Source organism: Centruroides vittatus, unplaced genomic scaffold (genome assembly GCF_030686945.1).
Source record: "Centruroides vittatus isolate TY-2023 unplaced genomic scaffold, ASM3068694v2 scaffold_3293, whole genome shotgun sequence".
Classification (NCBI taxonomy): Eukaryota; Metazoa; Arthropoda; class Arachnida; order Scorpiones; family Buthidae; genus Centruroides; species Centruroides vittatus.
In genome coordinates, this window is record NW_027122702.1 from 22,460 (window position 1) to 42,183 (window position 19,724).

At 33.2% G+C, this 19,724-nt stretch overlaps 3 protein-coding genes across 3 annotated transcripts; 1 reads left to right on the plus strand and 2 right to left on the minus strand.

The window, feature by feature from the left end:
* Window positions 1-681: 681 nt before the first annotated feature.
* LOC136988349 (ionotropic receptor 93a-like) lies at window positions 682-5,506 on the minus strand. Its single transcript, XM_067286236.1, has 8 exons — window positions 5,409-5,506; window positions 5,307-5,344; window positions 5,140-5,246; window positions 4,803-4,887; window positions 4,096-4,248; window positions 3,738-3,885; window positions 3,446-3,675; window positions 682-731 (listed from the first exon to the last, which is right to left on the minus strand). The coding sequence occupies exons 1-8, from the start codon at window positions 5,473-5,475 to the stop codon at window positions 696-698; spliced, it is 864 nt and encodes a 287-aa protein (XP_067142337.1). The 5' UTR covers window positions 5,476-5,506; the 3' UTR covers window positions 682-695.
* Window positions 5,507-13,661: 8,155 nt separating this feature from the next.
* On the plus strand, window positions 13,662-16,402 carry LOC136988317 (uncharacterized). The gene is made up of 3 exons (XM_067286190.1): window positions 13,662-13,919; window positions 15,299-15,467; window positions 15,822-16,402. The coding sequence occupies exons 1-3, from the start codon at window positions 13,808-13,810 to the stop codon at window positions 15,949-15,951; spliced, it is 411 nt and encodes a 136-aa protein (XP_067142291.1). The 5' UTR covers window positions 13,662-13,807; the 3' UTR covers window positions 15,952-16,402.
* On the minus strand, window positions 15,949-18,441 carry LOC136988316 (putative nuclease HARBI1). The gene is made up of 6 exons (XM_067286189.1): window positions 18,252-18,441; window positions 18,006-18,182; window positions 17,379-17,647; window positions 16,750-17,177; window positions 16,552-16,669; window positions 15,949-16,300 (listed from the first exon to the last, which is right to left on the minus strand). The coding sequence occupies exons 1-5, from the start codon at window positions 18,434-18,436 to the stop codon at window positions 16,568-16,570; spliced, it is 1,161 nt and encodes a 386-aa protein (XP_067142290.1). The 5' UTR covers window positions 18,437-18,441; the 3' UTR covers window positions 15,949-16,300; window positions 16,552-16,567.
* Window positions 18,442-19,724: the final 1,283 nt, after the last annotated feature.

Below are 19,724 nucleotides of genomic sequence, written 5' to 3' on the forward strand. Positions count from 1 at the left end.
CCGGATTTCTCTCCCATTGAAAACTCCTAGTTAGTCGCGGATTCGCGCCTGCTTAACGAGCTAGTCGAGAAAAATTTTTCGGATTTTATTCATGTGTGTAATATCTAAATAGTGGCCTATTTTCTATAAAAGTCCTCCCCAGAGCTTGACATATCGCCGATGCGTTGCATTACTTTAATCGAATAAAACCAAATCTTCGTGCCCAAAAGGAAAAAGGGAAAACTGAAATTTCATTTAAAGTATTATAAATTAATTTAAGATATAGTAGTAAAATCACGCGAGGATCGAACGAATACTAAAAAAATTAATTAAATATTCGTGATAAAAAGTACTATATAGATTTATAAGTGTAATAATACACGCCACATTCTGATTTACTTTAGCTCTTTGCAAAAACGACTTTTGGCACGCAACGATTTTGTAAATGTCAGAGAAACTATTTTCTTGTAAATAAAAAGAGATTTGTTCGATATAAATTAATGTTACAAGTTTATAACTGACGTAAAACTTTGCTAAATCTAGCTAAAAACTAAGTCAATTACGAATAAAATTTATATGTTCAATAAACTTTCGTAGCTTTCTACGCTTTCTAATCAATTATTATTGATTTATTTCTATATACTGTATACAACTGTTTACAAGATGCTTGAGGATGACTGGATCTAATTCCTAGTTTCCCTACTCCAGTTACGTCACTAATCTATAGTAGTCATATATTTTTGTTTATAGTCCTGTACAAATGAAGAGAAATGAGTGAACGGTGTTATTAAATTATTAATAAATATATAAGAGCACAGTGACTTTCTGACTACCCTTCAGAATTGGTATCGAAATTATTAGTCATGTTTCGTTCCTAATTGATATCATGAAATCTATAAAGTTAGTTTCAGTGTAACTATAATTTATCTGTGATCTATTGTTGTTTGGTTCGTTTTGATGCTTCATGTTGCGCTGATGTAAAGAAGTTTTAATACTTGAAACCATGCATTACCATAAAGAATTTTTCTGTTTTAAATGTTTAGGATTCAAATTCCCGTACGTAACTTTCTAAGTAATTCAGCGTTAGATTTTTCTGTTTTACCCATGTTTTTGGTTAAACCGAACTTGATATAACGGAATTTTATTTGTGCATACTTCGTACTTGGAAGTTTGATTACTTTACTCACATGAAATTATCGCCCTTATAGCCTACAAAAGTTTCCATACATACGGAGATGAAATGTAACTTTATTCACAAAACATTAAAATGTCAGAATTAAGATTTGTGTCAGTGGATTGATGGAGTAAAGCAACGGAACAAATGGGTAATCTGCTAATGGGGTAACTTCTATCAGAACTTCCTATTAGAAACTGGATTCTGTTTAGGTGTTAGACACATGAAAAAACCCAAGTAGTTGGTCATTGGTCAGACACAAACCAATGACCAACTACCAGTGCCCAATGGTTTTATTTATTCGGCCACTAGTGGGCTTAATTTGTGTTACTGTATAAAGACTTTTGGGGCATCCTATATAAAAGAAACTAATGAACGATATTGCCGATTTACCCGTGCAAGTTCGTTGTATATTGATCAAAATCCCATTCCTTGTTTTCAATTTCAAGGTCAATTTAGCCCCTGAATGTGACGTTGAATCATAGAATTTGGAGCTCTTTGCGTAATACACAATATCCTTTTTTAAAGTCTTCGGATCCTGCCCCTCATTGAGGGCCTGATCGAACCTATTAGGGTTAGGTTTGCTCGGGGTGAATAGAATTTTAAAAACTACTCAATTATGGAAATAAGCTATAGTTTATAAAGCATTTATTCAGCCCTAAAAATGGTCAAACATGCAAATTGTGTAGTAAAACATCACAAACGAATGTAAAATATGATTTATCGGACAACTTTAATTTGATGCACTCGGATTCAAATAGTGTTTATAACGGGGTTTTTACATCATAGCATTCAAGGAAAAACACCCGCAAGTGCATACAAATCCAAGGCTTATTTAGTATCATGTAGGGTTTCTCATTTTCCGGTCTTTTGCTTGTCCCGGGATTCCGAATAAAAGTGACCTGTTCCCGGGATCCCGGAAAATCCCGGAATAAAATTAATTATTTTTCAGATATACAAAATACCTTGAAATCAAATTATATAATTATTTTTCATTTTTTAAATTAATTTAATAAGTTCTGCAACCTCCAAAATCATATTAATAATGCTGTGTAAGATATATATTAAAAATTACCTTTGAATTACGTATAAATTTTCACAAATAGAAAAAATTTATTAAAGTTTGCTGGAAACTGCATACAACAACAACAACAACAACAACAACAACAACAACAACAACAACACAACAACAACAACAACAAAATGCTTTGAATTGAGTTGAAAATTTTAAGAAAATGAACTTAGATCAAACTTCTAACTTAAAAGGTAATTTTCGTTTTTTTAAATAAAAGATAATACAAAATATTATTGTAAATTTTTATAATAAGATTTTAAAAGCAAAGATAATCAATACTCCGATCACTCAATCTGATTCTTATTTTAGTAATGAAAAGTCCTGCTACCGAGAATGCCCTTTCCGATTCAATTGATGTGATTGGAATCGTGTTTAATGCATTTAAGAGAAGACAGATGTTATGTGTTTTTTCACCCGTAGCTGGATGATTTCTAGTTCGTTTTTGAGATTGTAGTAATTCTTTTGTTGTCTAATATTCTTGATTTGTTTACCTCGGCTGCTTTAATAGACACATCAAACTTATAGCCCAATAATTCGGCAGTTCGTTTGTGTTTAAATCATCAGGTTTATGAAGAAAAACTTCATACTTACAGACTTCGTACTCGTTTGTATCCTTTCTCAATTTGCACAACCTGGCGTTACGCAGTCATTGAAGCTACTGGGCATGGTTAAAAATTAAGACAGCATAAGCACAGATATTACAAGTAAAGAATTTTCAAATCAGTATTATGACGATTTAATATCGTATTGTTTTTGTGATGTTTCTTGATTGATTTTTTTTGTAGATATATTCTAGCAGTATCTGTACCTATTTGTAGTAAAGACTTTTTTATAATAACCTGAGGTCTCGCCTTCCCTTCGAAATAAGTTACTATAGATATAATAATACTTTAAATATTTATTTATTTATTTATTTCAGTTTTAAAATATCGTGAGCACCATACGTGCCATAATTTTCAGGAAACGGAATCTACAAATTGGATCAACCAAAAATAGATCATTTTCGATAGGTGATCGCCCACCACAAATTTGCTATTTTATATAATCGTTTGAAATTTTATATATATTCTTAAAGTCCCAAATAGAATGTATTGAATATATATGAATGAATATTCTATTATTGAAAAACTGCAAAATTTATATTATGGTTTTATACTCACGATATAATTTTAATGCAGTTTCAAAAGAAATATTAACTGTTAAATATTTCTATTTACCTTTATACTCCGTATTATGGTACTTCTATTCAATCCTACTATATAATATTCTCCAGCGGCTACAGCTTCTTGCAATTGCGGTATAGTGTTTGGAACGTGTTGGAAACCAGGAAAGGTCATGTACGATGCTAAATTTCCAGCATAACAAGCTACGAGAACAGTACACGCCAGCAACCACGCAGACAGCATCCAGCGAACTTTATGCCCAATGTTATCTATTAGACCGTCACCTGCTCACGCAAAAATTCAAATTATTATCATTATAACTTAAATAGACAATTCAAAAAATTACCTTGATTAGTGAATCCAACAAAAAGCATCCAAGCAATTCTTTTCCATCCGCGTCGCAGTTTTACTGATTTCAGTTTCCATTCTGCTTTTAATAGAAAATAAAGAATAGGTATGCCCAAGATCAGAGTGACAAAGGTGGCTATCCACAACTAGTAAAATAAAACATAATTTAGCTACAGAAGGAGGGGGAAAAAATAATAATACAGTCAAAGCTCCAATAACGGCGGCCATTTTTTACAGGAGCGTTTGTTTATAAAATGCATACAAAATAACCTGCGAATAATAACCATATTTTATGTTCCCATCAGTGGCCATCGATCAGAGGTTTGACTGTAGTATGAAAATTTATTCGTTTATACTCGATAATTAAATGGTCGACTGATGATAAACATTTTAGATGCTTCCTCCGGTTTTTTTACTAAAAATCTCGCTTCATCGAACAAAAAAGGAGGGGTATAATCGACGATTTCCATTTCTTCCGCCTTCATAATGGTAAAGAAGAGGTCAGCTTCCTACATGAAAATGAAAAAATAGATCTTGCTATACCAAACAATAAGTCACTGATGCAAATTTTTATCAAAAATTATTATTTAAATTTCGTTAGTAACTAAAGGAAATTCTAATATCGTGAATTCAGTACATATTTTCGCACTTACTCAACTAGATATATTTTCAATATAGAAAAATAAATAAGTTGTATTTTAATTTTTAATAAAAAATTCTCTTCCTTCATGTATCGATCGTATTTTTTTTTTTTTTTTTTTAACTTTTTAACTTTTTCCATTTTATAGGCACTAAGAGGATCTTTTATCCGTGTCCTTTATGACTTCGGTCAAGCTCAAAAGGAGAGTGACAAGGTGTGAGATTGCCCAAGAAAATTTCTTAAGGCTCGACCCGGATTCGAACCCGAGTTAGAGATGCAGGCGGATACATCTTTACGTTCATGTAAAGAATATCATCGTTATCAAAGCACTGACTACAGAACGAATAGTAAATCAGTTGTTTCAGCAAATGATTATAAGCTATGAATTTTTTTGGATAAACCAAGATGTGAGATATGACTTACATTCCGCTGGATTTTTCCAATTCTTCCTGTCCAACTCCCATTTTCTAAACGGTTCGATAATGATTCGCTTTTAATCAATTCGGCACTGAAATAAGATGATGAATTAAATTATATGCCTTCGTGTTCTTATTTTATGTTTAGTGAGTAATTCGTCTACAAGGACTTTTATTTTATTACTAGGACTTATTATAGTGGTAAAAAAAATCAAGTCCTAGTAATAAAATAAAAGTCCTTGTAGACGAATTACTCACTAAACATAAGATGATGAAGTTTTAAGTAGTTGCTAGGTAAAGAACTGAATATACACAATAAAAAAAAGAGAAAGAAATGCTCCTACCGGAGCTGCAATTGAGTTGTTACCGCAGTTACGAGATTTCCTACTAAACCACCAAATTTTACAGATTTCTTATCACTTCTAGTAGAAACCGTGAAGAAGGGTGAAGACTAAAATAAAACTCGAAATTAAAATTTTATAAAAAATTATAATCTGAAATTTCTACTTACATTTCGGCCTGCTACACGTAAAACATTCTTGGCATTGCCTATCACAAGATTTAATAAGCTTTTATACTTCTATTTATAAAAACCAGTGAAAGAAATGCTTACCATTACATTCTACGAATTGAGATACATTCCAACATAAATAAAGAATTAACCAGAAATCAGTATACATTTTCAAGCAGTTTAAGATATCAGATGTATGCTTTGCGACTGACTAACTGAACATTAATTCTAGTGTAGTTAATCGATATATATATTTTTAAGTTTTCCTATTGGAATTCTCGTCAACACACGTGACAGAATCAAAAACTGAATGCGTCTTTTAAAACAATTAATAAAAAATTTTTAAATTTATTTACTTAGAATCTCTATTAATTGTCTGTGCAAAAAAGTCTGATTTAAAAGAGAAACTAAAGATTAAATAATTAATTATATTTTCTATCATTTATACCATATTTATATTAATTATTAATTTGTATTAATTTCGTAAAACTAAATATTCGTAATATTAATGAATATTTAGGTTTTATGCATCAATTAATGCCAAAATTCCGTGTTCTAATTAAAACGTTAATGATAATCCTTGTACTAATTACATCTTATTGTGTGATCGAGTGGATAAAACCATTGAGCAGTGGTATAGTCTGATCAGCACAAGAAGGACCTCCCATTAGGCGTTGGACTATTTTACTAATCATTTGCAGGGGTGTGATATAGCATGAATCAGCTAGCGTATCTTGCAAATATATGGCTTAAGCTTTGCTGACCAGTCACATGATGCACCTTTTACCTCTTTCAATAATCACTAAATTGGTTCATCTCCTAAAGGGAGTGCCTTCCTAGGTTGGTCATGGATTCGCGCAACGCCAACGGACTGGCCATTATTTGATTGAGTACTCAGCTGTTTGTTTAGTTAAGTTACGGCAACGCAACACTTGGGCGATCCGCCTAGGAGAAGACCTTCCGGGAGGTCTTTTTAAAGGTAACTGGTTCCTATTCAGGCATTACAGACGTGGAAAAAAACCCGGAAAACTCCACGTGGCCAGCCCGTCCTGGCGAGGCGCGAACCCATGACTCAAACTACCACTGTTCAGTGAACGGAACGTTTGATCACTGATGGGCCCACCGTGAAGTTATAGGTTACTGGTATCTTGTAATTTACGGTAATGTGCGAAACATTCTGTAATAGGCTTTTACGCTGTATATATGTATACAGAAAATGTCTTGCAAGTCAATTGTTGTCTAGGGCATCGCGTAATCTTCAATTTTCTCTGCGCGGATTACATGATAAACGAAGTATAATATACCGGTTTTAACCGTACTTAGAGTGAATTTTAGTTTAAAAACAACAAAAAGTTACAATATTTGAAATTTTGAAATAATTTGATGCGAAATCAAACGAAAGATTTTTATTAAAGCCAAAAGTGTTTACAGAAACAGAATGATCCTCATTACATTTATATTAATCGTCGAACTGTCTTCATACAAAAATGATAAATTTTTATAGAATTTAAATTTCAAATTGATTCAAGGCCAATCCCGTGGACAGAATATCTTCTTTAAAAACTCTCGAATTGATACATATTACATTTTACTTGCCAGTTACATTATTTTTGTGTTTAATTCAACGAAGCTTGGATGAATCCATTCTATTGTTTTTCGTAAATCAATTATCAAACGATTCTTAATCATAAAAGATCCTAACCTGGAATCAATAAACAATGCTTAACGACATTTATTAAAATTTGCAATTTCTTAATGACAATTCCACTTACCATTTCACAATACATTCTATATAAGGCAATTTTTTTCTTGGAAATTCCAATTACATTAAAAAGTATGAGAAATATCTGGTTCAAAAAGTATTTCAGAAATATTCCGTTTAACTTTCCGTTTTTCTGTACAAAATTATTATTATTTTTATTTGGTTTTCGTCGTGTTCGTCAAATCGAGTGTAAAGATTGAAGAATGGACAAAAATAGGTGAATATTTGGGGATGCAATATCGGTAAAGAATAAAGGATGAGACAGATAATTAATACAATATGCAATAGTCCAAATTCGTGAAGTCATAATTGGGAAATTGAATTCGTGAAGTCATAAATGTCAATTTCTAGTAGCCACAATCAGTAGTGTTAATGTTCCAGGCGTCGCAACCAGGAGAATGTCAAAATTTGAGTGACAAAATTAGGAAGTTGACACAATTACAGGAAAAAGTCACAGTTTGTGAGTCACAATCGAGAAAAAAGTTAAATATCTGGAGTCACAGTTAGGAAAAATGTCACAAATTGGCGAGTCACAATTGAGTAAAATTAGAAATGCAGTCACAATTTGAAAGTCAAAATTAATGTATATTTTAAAATGTTTTGCTTTTTTAATTTTAAAATTACAAATTGTTTTTTATTTTTAGTTTTTAAGTTTTTTGTAATTTTTACATTTTGTTTTTTTCTGTTGTTGTTTTTAAATTTTAAACTTTTTTGTATTATTTTTAAAGTACTTTTAAGTGTGAAACAAAGAAAAAGAACAAAGAAATAAATGAAGGAAAAATCTATGTACATAGAGATGAAAATCTCTAAAAATTCTTCTGAAATCTGTGAAAATAAAATGAAAATAATCAAATTTGTCATCTAAAATATCCCATTATCTAAATAATTTTTAAATTCATAACTTTATTCTCAAATAAAAAATATTTATATAAGAATAAATTGGAAATTAATTGGAAACTATCATGTGACATTTATTGTGTATCAATTATATTATTGTTAATTTTATTGTTTTAGGATGCGCGTTACTCGCATTCCATAAACTTACTGAATGATTTAATCTCTACATCCATCTATGCTATTGCTTTGGTTGTGTCACGGCACCCCAGGATAAAATCTTGTCGATACATGGACAAATTATATATATACGTATAGCCTCAAAAGTCTAGTAATTCTTTAATGTCTAAAAATTCCTTATGTAACACCCTAAATTACATCAATAATATAATATATTTTCCGAATAAATGTTTCTTGTCTTCATTAACTGCGTATTGATAATACAATATATCGAGGATATAAATTGCGTTTAATTTATAAACTAGGAGTGGGAAATCTCTTTAACTGTCGAGTGTAAAATACAAAAGGATTCCGATTAAACACTTACCCGAGACGAACTCGGACTAAATCGAGCAAATAGATATTATGCTTCATGCGAAGATGGAAGGAAAGAGATCCTTATTCAAACTGGATATATTCGGTTTCCACTCTCTGCACGCCTTTCCACACTTTCTGAGCGGATCTGGATGTGAAAATACATGTATAATTATTTATTGAAAACGTGTATCTAGATTTGAATTTAATCAAAACATATTGAAGTTTAACTGCATTTATATTTATTGACTGCAAATGTTATGTTACATCAAATTAAGAATAGAAAATTTTGTATTAATTCATTCTTAATAATAATCTTTCAGCGATATTTTAAATTCATTTTTTGCATTTCTAAAAACTTTATTTTTCATTTTAATCTCATTTTTTTCGTTTGTTTAGAAATGAAATTAATCTGGCAAATCTCAATATAGCTCCAAAGAATAAATTATGCCATTCTCGTGGAAGCGCGAAGCTTTGAAATCTGTGCACATCTAATACTCAGTACAACTGTTTGTGTTTGAAGTACTTAGGTTTAAGATACACGATTTATTGAGAATTCTGGAGACGAACGAATGATGGAGTTAAATTGAAGAGTGTCTTTGTATATACAGAAACTTACCTCTTGACTGGTTTCCATACTGACTTCAAGAAAGATTTGACTTTTTTCGATTCTTTTCGATCTCCAAATTCACGAATGTTCGAATATTCACGCGAATTTTCCATACAATCCTCGTGTTCCACGAGATCTTTATTCATTTCGATGTTTGTTGAAGGAACCATAATGTTATTATTCAGTCCATGGTCCTCCTCATCTTCAACCAGTCGTTCACTAAACGTAGAAAGAAAGAATTTATAATACAATAAATACATAATTTTGAAATCAAATACGCGAAACTTCATCAATAAATATTTTAGAAAGTTATAGTAAAATTAATATACTTGGAGAACTTTTCATCTAACCTCACCCAAAATTTTTTTAGATAAGCAAACTATCGCTTAGAGATACACGTTATTAAAGTTCTTACTATTTAGTAGAGGTATAGAACATCCTCTTAATCGAATTCAAAGTTGCATGGGAACTCATTATTGTATGTAATTCTTATTGCTAAGATTTTTCGATTTAGCGCAAAACTCGATTTGGTGCTAATTATCAGAGAACAAACAGTGGCATACTACCGAAATTTGATTATATGTAGAAGAGCTATGTGCCACTTAACGATGGATCCGCGAAGGAAGTTCTATCGTTTATAATGGAGGCGAAGAATACGTAGCCGCTTGCACTGTACCTTTTCTACGTGTAGATGTATAAACACAATGATAATTATTTATCATTATTGTGTTACATGTAGCATACGTTCATCGTCTAAGCAAGGACAGTTTTGAAGAATGAGAATAAAGTGCGTCTAAAATGACTAAACGTATATCATCAATTGGTCATATTGAATACAAGTCATATAAAATTATCCTATTCTAAATTAATTGTATTGGTCTAAAAACAGGAGAAAATCGGGGCGTATGTTAATCCTGTATATATAGTTTATGGGAATGGTAGAATATACCACATAAATTTACATAAGTGTGCTCTATGTGCTCTATGACGTCTCCTTAACGGAATATTTTTCAAAATGCATCTCCGTCGCTAAGCGGCTCATACCTGTACTGTTATTATATAGAGAACAGTGTTACACATAAACAGTAATATAATTTACCTGTTAAAACGATGGCACGAAGTCTGATAAAATGGCAGAATCTTCTTCAGAGCCTGTTTGTAAGCAGGATTAATGTGATTTTCAATGATGGACTTTCCAAATCCGTTTTGTGCGGGTTCATCCTGCTCCAAGAAGCCTTTCTTCTTGCCACGAAATCGAAAATGATTCAAATTGTTTGGATTCACAAATCCCGCACGTCCACTCACTCTCGCCCTGAATATGGAAGGAGAAAATTTATAACAAATACATTCTCTCGGTTTTAAAATCGATTATACAAAGATTTGCTAATGAATATTTTTATAAACTTTATAAACAAAATTTTCTATCAAACTAAGATAAACAAACCATCACTTGGGGCCTCGTGCTTTTAAATTTAAGAGGAGAAAAAGACCTTTATAAATCATAGCTTAAGGTCTCAATAAGGTTAAATATGCTCTCATTATCTTAATTTAAAACTAGATATTATTTATCAGTTGTTAAGTTTTAATAGGGTCTATGTCTATTTACTGCTAATTTATTAATTTATAATAGATCAGTCAATCCGTGTATTATGTGTAACGAACCAATGAAACTACACATTTCATACAGCTATACAGGAAAAGCTGAAGAATGCAAGGCTAATTACTTAATGACAGATATATCTATTAAATTAAGTTTATGTAAATAAATTAAAATTTTAATAAACTTTGTGATAATAACGAAGTTAGTTACGATGAAGCCCTAAAATAACATAGAAACGTATTCTGTTTATTCCTTTAAGTAACAGTGGCGAGTTATCCTATGGGCAAAAAAGGCAATTGCCTAGGACTTCTATCTACAGGGGGTCCCAAAACAACCTTTTATAAGAAAATGTTTTATCCCCAAAAGTTCCTCCGAAGAAAAATGTCTTCAGTCAACACTGTAAGTGGGGACTCCTAATTGAAATTTACGTATTAGCCCATGAAGCTGTGAGAACCTGGAATTCGACGAAAAAAATGCACGATGTCGTCATACCTATTTGGATGACTGTTGTCCTTTACTACCTGACAACATCTCGATTTACATTTTCTCGACGACGAAAGCGACACTTTCCCGTGACCCTTTGACTCTCTACCGTTTTCTACCGTTTTCATGCCGTAATTAACGGCCAAAGGAGACAGTCGTAGCCAGTTCTTCCCCGATGCAACAAGTCGCCACCCATCCCTATAACGAAAGTCGCCGCCATTTCTTCAACCGATACCGTTAGGTATGTGTCTCCGAAACGGATCTACCATCGACTCTGACCCGAAATATTATCAAGAACTTTTCTAACGTGCTAACCTCCTCGTTTATTCAACCTCTCCTGCATCGGGTCTACAAACTACAAGATTCTTCAAACTACAGATATTTATCTCCATGCGAATCACATTGAAATTTCTCTCTCGCGAAACGCGACAGTATCTATACCTAGTTTAGTTCATTATATTATAGCCCGTTAACGAAAATGTATACTATGTGTTCTCCTCTACAAATAAACGTTTATTAGTTGTTAACCTGGCCTCCGAATGATTCACTTCCGACGCGCCGTCTCTCCGACCTCCTCTACGGCAACTTGCTGTCTCTCAGACCGTGATCCGGAATCCGATCGCCTGCGCTCGCGACAGCTCGCGTAACCTCACAACAACAACCCTGACATTAAACAAAAATAGCCTTAGTTGCTGTGCGGTGTCTTCTATCCTGACGTAGTCATCGCAGAAGCGATATCGACCCTTCGGCCTAGTGGTGTCAAAGTATAGAGGCGCTTCGCGCATTGTCACAAAGCTATAACACGCAACTGTCAAGTGACAGTAAATATAAAAGCCCTAACTTATATCTTCTTAGCAGGAAGCTCTAAACGGTAACCTGTTGAATCAAATACAAATGAAGCCTTCCATTTTGGATACCAAAACGATTATACACTCAAACCTGTTTTTATGCGGTCTTTTTTGTGCGATTTTTTTATACGTGCAATGTGTTTTGTGCAATTATTTTTGTGCGGTATACCAATTTGATTGAAATTCATATACCGCACACAAAAAATCACACAAAACAAATCTCACAAATAAAATATCGCACGAAAATAGACCGCATAAAAACAGGTTTGAGTGTAATACAACGAACACAAAAATGTTAAGTTGAAAACTGATTAAAAACTACGTCCAGAACTATCCCAGTCGAAATCTGTACATTTAATTTAATCGATTATAATTTGAACCGAGAAATTTCGCTAAATCTTTTCATTTCTCCAATGAATTTCTAATTTGCATAAATAAGAATAAAATTTGAAAAATTTCTTACCCCAAGGGAGGCAAGGGTCGATAATCGCTAGAATCAAAGAACATTTTCCAAAATCTCTCCAAAACTCGCACTCTTAACAATACAAAGAGCAAACAAACGACAGATCAATTGTTGCGTTTCTTTGTTACGCGTTAATTGGAGAAGATAAGAAATTTTAATATTTAATTTTTGGTCTCATTTATTTATTTTAATTTTTGAATCTAGTGATTAATAAGCTATACGAATTCCACTTCTATTTTCATTTATGAGGGCCGAAAAGCTTGTGCCCGCAGTTTATGAAAAAGGGGAAGGCACAAACTATTTTAAAAAATGCATCGTACCAGTGCCGTAACTAGGGCGGTGCCAGCGGTGCCCAGGCACAGGGCGTAGACCCTGGGGGCGGAGAAATGACTTGGACCAAGTTTTGGGTCATAGTTTTGGAGCGTAGTTACAGATGCTCGCACCGGGTGCATAAAAGGTTAGTTACGGCGCTGCATCGTCCATTACGCACAGTCGGCACATACCACAACATACAAAATGTTTGTCGTATGGGCGTTTGCCGTGAGCTTCAAACTATGATTTAACATGGGATCAGCGCTCCCACAAGGTGGCTCGGTTGCACTCAAGCTAACTTGGTCTCGAAAACAATGAATAGGGTTTTGGTCAGCATACGACAAAGTTGCATGACTAAAGAAAAAGCAACCGAGGAGGGCACATGTCTCAAGTGCCCCAATGTACGGGCTCACTTGCCTTACAGATAACAGCATTTAATTTTATAAAACGGTTCCATATGACGGATAGTATACGTTTAGACGTTCGAGTACTGTCGTTTGGCGCCCGCAGGCTATTCGCATGTTTTACCGGATGTTCGCTCTCTGGTATTTAAAAACAGAACTATTTTATCTGGGTCGTTTGAATCATTCTTGTGTATTGTCAACAGTAAAGATGAATAGCAAAAGGAAAAAAGTCGCGACCACCGCCATGACGATACACATAGGTAAAATTTTACCCTGTTTCTTTATTAAAACTTTGCGATAATCTTAACGGCATTGAAATAACGAAACAGACTGACAAGGGAGTTGATAACACGTGTCTGTTTAAAGGCCGCCACACACGTTCAGGAAATCCTTTGAGGAATAACTGTGCAGGCCTAGCCTTGAGGAAATCCAGAATTTCCTGTCGCCCACACACGAGGAGGAAAATCTCTCAGTTAAATTGTTTTATTGCCCTGTAAACGAAGGGTGCGTTCTTTTATTCCTCCGCGTAACTCCGCGCGAGCGACATCCGTTTAAAAATTCCTGCGGAACGCGTTCCTAAATTCCGGTCGGAGTGCGCGCCGTCGAACGGCAAAAACGGCCGTTTGTAGCAGTAGTTTGTCGTAAAACAAGATGGCTTCCTCCATGTCACATGTGATGGCTTACCAATGCCCGTTATGTGGCTATACCAAAGAAAGTTTAGAAGATGTGCAAGCGCATGTTAACTCTCACGGTGTTATAGCAGGTAAGTGTTATGTCAATTTTTTTTTTGTTTTCGAATAGGTAAGCCATTATTCTAATTTATTCGTGGCTACTTTGAATTCTCAGTCAGCAAGACAATCCAGTTGATGGTTAAATTTTACAAGTGGAACACTTCTTTTATTTATTTATTTTTTAAAAGTGAAAAGGGTTGAAAGTTATCAAAATTTCACTCGAAAGAAACATAAATAGTTTAATTTTATAGACTGTGTAACATAATTGTAAGGACAACAGTTAAGTTTTAATTTCTCAACTTCAATTTGTAATATTCTTTTGAAATTTTAGATTTATTATAATGAACACAAAACAGTGTTAAAAGTTTATCATCATTAATAGTTGATGATGATAATGAAGTTGGACCTCCTTTGTTGGATAACATTAAACACACTATTAGGCACAGTTTTAATAAATTTTTGTAATTGTTTCACTCCAATATTTTCCCAAGCATCCATAAAACCCAAATTTTAACTGGTTTACATGAGGAAACCAATTATTTCCATCAATTAATGGTCCAAATGAAATTAAATTATTTTGTTTAGTAGATAGCTGCTTGTTACTTAGTAAGGGGGAAAAAAAATCTCTTATTTGTTTTCTTGCTTTGTCTATCCATACATTAGCCACAGCAGTTTTAGAATGATTAATTATTGTGGTTATTTCTCTTAAACACTTATTCAGCATCTCATAATTTATATATATTTCAACTATCAGCCTCTGAAAGTTTTTGCTAAGTCTTGGCATTGTCATTAGTGTTTAAAACTGTTAAATCATTAAGATTTCAAAAATTTTAAATGACTGGCTGTTATAATATAATAACCATCCATTAAATTGTTTAATAAAATATATTTACATTTGTAGAGTACTATAACTTTAAACCATTCAAAAATAAACTGGTCTTAATTTAAAAATGAGTTCATTTCCAAAATTGCTTTTAGATATCTTAGTGTCATCAAACATTAATGATGATTAATTTTTAACATTTTGTGTTTATTATAATGTATGTGCTATATATATTATCATTAATATACAGTACAGTATATATATGATACTATATACACACATATACTGTATATCAATGATAATTATTAATACACTCAAACCTGTTTTTGTGTGCGGTATATGAATTTCAATCAAATTGGTATACTGCACAAAAATAATTGCACAAAACACATTGCACGTATAAAAAATCGCACAAAAACAGGTTTGAGTGTATTTTAGCAACAGCATACATTTTAACACCTATCCAGGGATTGTTTTAGCTGTAAAATCTAACTCATTTTTTGCTGATGAATTCATTGCCTAGAATATTTCAATTTTTCAACTAGAAGCAGTATAAATTTAGTAGTGAATTTAATTTAAATGTTACAGGAACGTCAGTTCAAGATCAAGACAGTAGGATTTCGATTCCCAGTTCCCAGGAAGATTCAAGTGGTGTGAAATGGCCCCATAAGGACATTTTAAGGTTAATTGAACTAAGAAAGGACATGAACGAAATGTTCGAAAATGGGCCAACAAGAAAGTCCATATTATGGAACAGGTGTGTATTTGATACCTCTTTCCTTCTATCTTATTTTGTTACTAGCAAGGAACCCTTATGAGCTGTTCATCAGTGATTTCAATAAGGCTTGATATAAACCTTTAACTTGAATCAGTAATGTTGTAAACAAATTGGGAACTTTTGCTTTAACTCTTAAGCATAAGTCATTTCAGATATTTTTTCAAAAACACTTGAGAAGTGTTTAATAAAAGTTTATATCAACCTTACCTACACATGTAAATCACTGATAAACATTTAAGCACTTTGTAAGGTCTGCCCTGTCTGATATAATACATAAACAGCCCTATGCTAATGGTAACCGTTCATTGTAATGCCAATACATTTCTTCTACAGAATTGCTGCAGAAATATCCGAAACAGGAGTAGAAGTGTCTGGGGAAGGATGCAGAAAAAAGTGGGATGGACTGTGGAGAACATATAAAAAAGTAAAAAAACATAATAATACATCTGGCAACAACAGGTGACTTTTTTTCTTTTTTATTGAAATTTCACTTATATTTCTCAATACTAAATATATTGTGGTCTTTTTTCAGGAGGACGTGGTGCTATTATAACAACATGGATGAGTGGCTCGGTGAACGTCCTGACGTGGCTTCACCTTTCACTCTTAGCAGTGAAAGCTACTCATCAGGTAGTGGAAATCCACAATCAGACATTTCTGCATCTCCACTGCCTGAAGTTTCTGCATCTCCATTGCCTGAAGTTTCTGCATCACCATCACCATCACCATCACCAACACCAGTCCAACGTCCAAAAAGAAAATTATCGACAGATGAACGTGAGACTGCAAAACAGCGGCGGCATGAGGAACGTCTGAAAAGGATGGATGAATTTAATAATTTATTTAAACAATTTATAGAAAAAATAGAAAATGTTAAAAAATAAAAAGATAAATAAAAGTAGTTTTTGCATATAGTTTCTGATTTCCATAATGTTTTAATTAACCATAAATAAATAGCTCATAACTCCACTTTATCCAACACCAGAATATAAGCAATTATTTACTCCTTTCCTCTTAAGGTACATAATTAATAAATAGCTCATTAGTGGAATATTTTGCTTACTACTAAATGTCTTTGTTTATAAGTTTTGAGCAATTCTGTCACGCTTTGCATTTCCACCTTGCTTTTGCTCAATGACACATGACCTGTGATATACACCTAGGTTATGATTGCCTGGATCCTGGAAAACAAAAAATGTTACACTTGTTATATATGTACAGTACATAATACCAAAACTTAGAGTAAAAAAAATTAATGTACTTTTTCGAGTTCGGTATTTTCTTGTAAGATGTCCCCTCTTGTAATACAAATATTATGTAAGACACAACAAGCCATTACAACAGATGGTATCGACTCCATTTTCGACATGTCTAAATAATGCAGTCTTCTCCATCTTCCTTTCAAGTGAGCAAATGACCGTTCAATAACACTTCTGGCTGATGATAATTTGTTATTGTACCGGACTTGGGTAGCTGTCAAGTGCCCATTGTCAGGATAGGGTTTCATTAGTTGCTTATTTATTGGATAAGCACCATCTCCAACAATATGGGAATCATACGGAAACATTGTTTCAGCCTCCCTAGCTATTTTTCCAGATAATGTAGAGCGAGCATAGACCTCGGCATCATGGACACGGCCACATTCACCAGCATGGCAAGAGATGAACACCATAGAATTGTCACACACAGCTGAAAACAAGAGAGTTAAAAAACATTATTAGAGTACAGATCTGTACTGTAGAACTTCAGATTAAATTAAGAAAATTCATAGAAAGTGATTGTCTATATTACTGTATAGAACTACATAATTCATAACAGAACAAATTTGTTAATGTGACAATTTTCTATTCAAGGACTAGATCACTTTGTATCAAAAGTGACATCACATACCTTGCAAGATAATAGAATGGTAGCCGTGGCGGTTTACATATGCAACTGCATGTATCTGTGGAGCTGGAATTTCAATGTGGGTGCCATCAATAGCTCCTACTACACCTGGAAAACCACTCTTGTTGTGGAAACTTTGTGTAATTTCTTGCACTTGCTCTCCTGAAGGCCATTTTATAAATTGTGGTGCAAGTTCTGAGAGAGCAGTGCATGTTGTTTGCACAACACGAAATAATGTCGATTTGGATACACCAAACCTGTCACTAACAGACCTACAATATATTAAATATCTTATTACTACACGGAAATTACTATAAAGAGATTAGAGAGTAATCCTGCAATTTACATCTGTCAATAAATGACTGATTCTGTCAATATTGTATAAGATTTCACTATACAGTAGTTTAACAGATACCAAATGCCTACAATGCAATTAGTCATATTAAAAAATAGATATCCAAAATGTTATCTCAAAAATAGCAAAAAAATAAGTCAACTCTTTTGAAGATGACTGGATTAGATAAAAACTTAAAATGATAAATTGCAGTTTTTTTGCAGTTAATGTTGATCGACATAAACTTCAGGATTACTGGTTGGCGTTATTTCGTAATACGTGTTGTTAATATTTACCTATATGCCTCACGGTTGCCCAAAAACCATAAGGTCATCAGCACCTTATCACATGCTGTCAAAGACGGTCTCCCTGCCCTGTTAATCGCATGATTTGTAATTTTTGGCATCAGTAAATTACTGAGTGCTTCAAATGAAGCCCTACTGAGCCTAAAGTGAGATCTGAAGTCACTCGAGCTGGAAAAAAAAAATTAATAATAATAACTAGTCCTCCAGTAGAGTTTTTCTATATGGTCCTTATCCTACCTGTATAACGGAACAATCTCGGTGATGTAATTTTTTATCCGAGGAACATATGCTCGTCTCTGTGACTCGTTTGATTCTTCGTTGGAGGAAGAGGAAGAATCCGCTTCAAATATGTGCAAAAACGCGTATTTTAACGTCATAGCTCCCGCCATCACGATATCATCGATAGATACAGACGCCGCCATTTTGTTTTTCCTTTCAGTCGTTCCTAAATGCCTACAAACTGCAGCGCACTCCAGTAGTAGCGGCGACGCGGAACGACCGCTATTAAAGAACGCACCCGAAAACTCTCTCCCCGATTTTAAGTCGGTGTTGTTATTTTATTGCACTTAGAAGGGTTCGATTCGTGGAAAGTGCACGTGTTCAAATCAAACTGCCACTTTGTATTCTTTCAATTTGTCGTTCGACATCATTTTGTTTCTCCTGTATAAATCTTTTCTACATTATCGCAAGTACAATTTAATCTATACACAACTCCTTTACATTTTAAAACATTAAATGATGTTTTTAATAAGGTTATTTTTTCATTTACTTTTAAAATTAGCTCATTTGAAAATTTATTACATAATTAATTAGCTCTACATATTAAACCATTTCTCTACTTTACTTTGTCTTGTTGTTAAAATATTATTTCAAATGGTCGTGTTTTAATTTATTCCGATATTAGAAAAAAAAAAAAAAAGCAAATATAAATAATTCTCAACCACATCCGATATTAGTACAAATTGTAAAAATTATTATCGCAAATTAATTTTATAATTAAAGTTTAATAAATTATTTTTAATTATTAATCTTATGACAACTTAAAATAATATTTTAACGATGTTTTAATAAAACATTAAAACAGATATTAAACAGGTATAGGTATTAAAACAATAATTTTTTTAAATGTAAAAAAAAATGATATTATAGAGTATCCAGATGTTTTATGAAAACTAAAGAAGTGAACTGAAAAGTTTTCTAAATATTAAAATTATTTATAATTTTAATTTACTCGAGAAAGTTTTGATCTGAAAATAATTTTAACTTTTATTATTTATAACCTAAAAAATTAATTTTTCAGGTTATAAATAATAAAAGTTAAAAGGTTATAAAAAATAATTCTTCCAAAGATTCACGAGACATTGTTCTTGCTACTCAGCGGCCTCACAACTGAACGACACGACAGCACACACGTTCAGTCGGCCTGCGCAGTCCAAAACTGTGCAGGAAAATCAAATGGTTTTTCGTTTCTACTCCGGTGGACTGTACAGGCCGCCGAAACTGTACAGTTTTTATCCACACACGTTCAGGAATTCCTCAAGGTCAGGCCTGCACAGTTATTCCTCAAAGGATTTCCTGAACGTGTGTGGCGGCCTTAATGTAGGTTAGTCGGTTTGTTTGTTAAGTTATAGCAACGCAACACTTTGGGCGATCTGCCTAGGGATGGATGCCTTCCGAGACGTCTTTTAACTGGCCTCCCCTATTCGGGTG